The sequence below is a fragment of the Notothenia coriiceps genome, unplaced genomic scaffold (genome assembly GCF_000735185.1).
Source record: "Notothenia coriiceps isolate Sejong01 unplaced genomic scaffold, NC01 NC01_scaffold00034304, whole genome shotgun sequence".
Classification (NCBI taxonomy): Eukaryota; Metazoa; Chordata; class Actinopteri; order Perciformes; family Nototheniidae; genus Notothenia; species Notothenia coriiceps.
This window is the reverse complement of record NW_011367005.1, coordinates 741-5,166: the sequence shown is the minus strand read 5'-3', so window position 1 is coordinate 5,166 and position 4,426 is coordinate 741. Positions and strand designations below refer to the sequence as shown.

Genomic DNA, 4,426 nt, shown 5'->3' with positions numbered 1-4,426 from the left:
GCTGGTGTCTGGTCTGCTCCTCTTTCAGGATAGAGCAGTGAACATATCGTGGTGTGAATTCGACAACATCACGTGAAGAGTGTTGATTAATAATCTGAACCCCGGCTGTCACTCACCTGAACCTCAGCGGGTACAGAGAGGGCCTTTACACTGGAAGGTAAACATCCGACAGATGGCATTACCCATGCCAGTATTTATTGTAGGAAGGAGGGAAAAAGGGATTGGAAATGAACCTCTTTACAGGGTGTCCGCGGGGTCTTAAAAAGTATTAAAAAGTTGATAAATCAATTTAGCGAAAATTAAGGCTTTTAAAAGTATTAAACGGCATTTTCCAGGGTATTAAGAAAGGTCCCACAGCAACGACAACATGAAAACACCCTTTTAATTTCTGAAACGACTGTCGGGAAACCCACAAGGCGGCCCCATGCATAGCGCGCCTAAAATGCTGCTTATATTTAAGTTTTGATTGCCTTGCTCCGCTCTGTTGTGAGGGTGGGGGTGGAATAACGACTACGGTAACGGGTTCCCAAGGTGGGAGGACCGGCATACGCAACGCTCTGGGGGTCCAACGGCTCCGTGTGTGTCCCTATATGATCATTTCTGATAACGATGAAAGAGCCCGCCTCCTCTCCCACGTCTCCTGGCTGCTGTGGGCTGTCAGAAGAGGGGGAGGAAAAGAGAGGCAGTCACCGTTTATTAATATTCTTATATTATTATACAGAGAACAGAGTGCGTTATCAATTTGTTTAAAGCTCAATAAATAACAAAGAAGACCTCTGACCGGCACTTTCCTAATTTTGTACGGAAGATTAAAACTTTAACGGACATGTTGACCGGCGGAACATTTATTTATCGGAAACTCTGCCGCACGGTCCCCTCGTTCCTTGGGAAGGATGGAGAGGTGGGTGTTTTCCATCTTGCTTGGTGGATCCCTGAGATATTACAGCAGGAGAACACGCCGTCCACTGCGGAGAATAAACAGAGGCAACCATGGCAACCATGCTCCCGGGTCTACTTCGGCTGCTTTTGGTGTATTTCGGGCGGGCAACAGCGCCACTTAGGCCTACAGGCCTGACATATGTATTACAATCGTTTCCAGCATTTCCAGCGTCTAGTGTGAACGGACACGTTAATGAATCGAAGCGTGTGCTGTGAACGAAAGCCTGCTGCGAGCGTACCGGTGGGGCCGGTTGGGGGTTCTAAGCCAAACTATAGTCCGGTCACTGAGATCTGGCTATTTTAAAGTAAAGTCAACACATATAGACCCTAAATATAGTCTATATTAAGAACGAGAAAAGTCTTAACATATATATCCTTTTTTGTAAACATATGACAAATGTGTGAGGGTGATGACGTCAGAGCATCGTCCTATGTGCCAGGGCTTAGCCCCGGACAGCCCCAGCCCAATTTAACCCCTGGGTATTTGTGAGGGAGCTCCTATATGGCATTACCCTGCTGAAGCTCACCAAAGTTTAACATATTTCATAGTTCAAAGTTTTGTCAATTGTTTTGTTTATTGGTCAAATACTGGTTTCTGAGGAGTTTTACTGGAATGAAAGAGCACAGAGTACAGAAGAAACAAAGCAGCATACTGCATTAAACCTGACCTTCACAGAGAGGTTGAAGTTCATGTGGAGAGGAGGCTTCAGTAGTCTGTCTGCACTCTGTTTAGTTGTGCTATCTTACAATCAATATAGTAAATGTGAGGTAAAGTGTGTAGCCAATGTAACCGGTTAGAACTCAAAGTTGCGATGAGGTCTTAAAATGTATGGAAAGGGTCTTAAAAAAGGTCTTAAAAGGTATTAAATTTGACTTCAGGATTCCTGCATATACCCTGTTTTAACACACGGCGTGTCTGTCTCAGATGTGAAGGTGCTGGTGACCAGGTGTCCAAATATTCAAGCGCTAGATTTAAGGTGAGATCTTTTTCATTAATATTCAGTAGATGTAGTGACCCTAAAAATGAACATAATGTCCCAGTTCGTCAGCTGGTTTATCATTCGATCAGCATGACGAGCTGTTTTCTGTGTGTAATGTTGTGTTGTTGTACTTTAGTGACAGCACTCTCCTGATGGCCGACAGCTTCCCGGTCCTCAGACAGCTGAAGGGTTTGCTCCATCTCTCTCTGAGCCGCTGCTACCACATCCACCTCGCTGCCCTCACGTGAGTCTCCTCAAAACCAGCTCCTATCCTCTTTTCCTAACCTACTATTCCAGGGGTGAAAAACTAAATGTCATCGTGGGCCACATCAGCATTATGGTTACACTCAAAAGGCCGGTTTTAACTTTATAAACATACAGTACCAGTCAAAAGTTTGGACACACCTTCTCATTCGAAGGTTTTTTATTTATTTGAATTATTTTCCACATTGTAGATTAATACTGAAGACATCAAAACTATAAAAGAACACATATGGAATTATCTAGTAAACAAAAAAGTGTAAAAGAAAAATCCAGAATATATTTTAGATTCTTCAAATTATCCCCCTTTTGCCTTGATGACAGCTTTGCACACTCTTGGCTTTTCTATATAAATATATATTATATTATTGCCTCTGCATTGGATTATTATCAGTTCCGGTAATAACTACGTCTGAAAGCAGAAGTCTAGGGCAAATCATTGAAAGCAAATATTCAACAATTACACCAATTGTATTGCGTATATAATATTGTACACCTAAAACCTAACCTTTCTACTTTTGTTTCATGCTATTTTATTTCTATTGATGTTTACACAGGGTGTCCGCGGGGTCTTAAAAAGTATTACAAGTTGATAAATAGATTTAGCGAAAATTAAGGCTATTCAAAAGTATGAAACGGCATTTTCCAAGGTGTTACATTTTGTAGCTTGTTTTCAATAAGTATATAAAATGTACATTTTTTTTATTTCAAATACTTTTTTTTTTTCCTTCTCCATGTCCCCTAGGGGGCTCCGTAAAAACCTAACCTGTTGTTTTTAATAACAAATGTATTTTGGATGGTGCATGTAAAAAGATATTCTTTTTATATTTGTCTTATCAAATATGACATACAATGTAAAAGAATAATATATATATATATAATTTGTAAGGCAATAATATGTTTGTTTATCAGTTTGATACTGCTTTGATTTGTATTGTATCATAATTATCTTGTTTCATTTAATTATTATTTATTTTTTGTATTATTGTTTTACACGTTCAATAAATCAAAACCACTTTTTTTAATGCTAATAAAGTACTTCTTATTTTAACCTAATCTAACCTTGTGTATATTTTCAACTTTTTTTTAATGCTATTTTAACCCTAGCCCAAATTGGGATCAATAAAGTAAACCCAACAACTTTTTTTGTAATGCTATTTTCTTTTTATTGCGATGTTAGTTTCTAGTCTTGAATGAGCCTTTAAACAAACCTTCCTCTCTCTCTGCAGGGACCTGGGCTCCATGTTCCCTCTTCTCTCTCTGCTGGACGTGTTTGGCATCGTGAACGACGGCCACCTGTCCTCTCTGAAGAAGGAGCTTCCTCGCATCAGCATCAACTCCAGACCGTTCTCCAGCATCGCCCGCCCCTCGCCCTCCTCAGGCCTCACCGGCGGCTTCATGTGGAACAGGAAGTGCCAGCTGAGTTTCAAACTGTAGCCGCCATGTTTTTGTAAGCTGAGTGAGTGTCTGTTACATGTCCCATGTTTCAGAGTTTCTGCTGCTACACATGTTGTTAGTGTTATCTGGCGTAAAGAGGTTAAAGGTCACTTTAAGGCGGATGATTCTTTATTTAGAAAAGTCAGATTTTGACGTTGAATCCAGTTCTTGTTGGAATGTTTTAAAACAAACGTTTGATGGATTTTTGAATCAGTTTTAGGTTCTAATAATGTTTATTTAAAAATATTTTGTAAGGGAAACATGGTTTTAAAGACGCAATGGAAATGAAGATGTATGGAGTCTTTTTTAAAACTTGAGACAATTGTTCTCGGGGAAATAATGAGGTGGTTTTAAAGAGTTCAGAAGATTGAATGTAAAATGATGAACTTCTTATCAGTGCATTATGTCACCGTATTTTCACCGCTCTTGTTCATTAATGTCAGATGTGAAATTTAACTGTTGTCTCCTGAGTCTTTACAGTAAACCACTGAATGCACAAACTGTGTCTGAGTTTGCTTCATTTTACTTCATTTTGCTACACTTCTCATTTCCCTTTTTTTGTGGGATCTTGAAGGATTACTTTTGTCAATTAAAAACATGTCTACTTTTCATAGTACTTAATAACAATGTGCTGCATAGCCGTGGGAACATGTTTCAAATGGGGGGTGCTGTGGGGATCACATCCTCTAGGGGGGTCCGGGGGGGGAATATTTTTTTTTTTACATTATAAAGTAAAATGCTTCACTGCACTTTGAGCTGAATTACCAGAGACTAGATCTAGGGGGTACAACTCTAACACCCATATGGAA

At 39.8% G+C, this 4,426-nt stretch overlaps 1 protein-coding gene across 1 annotated transcript; it reads left to right on the top strand.

Annotated features, from left to right (window-relative positions):
- Nucleotides 1-23: 23 nt before the first annotated feature.
- Nucleotides 24-4,114, top strand: LOC104962076 (S-phase kinase-associated protein 2-like). The gene is made up of 4 exons (XM_010790468.1): nt 24-157; nt 1,865-1,916; nt 2,056-2,163; nt 3,410-4,114. Exons 3-4 carry the CDS (start codon nt 2,072-2,074, stop codon nt 3,615-3,617), a joined length of 300 nt encoding a protein of 99 aa, XP_010788770.1. The 5' UTR covers nt 24-157; nt 1,865-1,916; nt 2,056-2,071; the 3' UTR covers nt 3,618-4,114.
- Nucleotides 4,115-4,426: the final 312 nt, after the last annotated feature.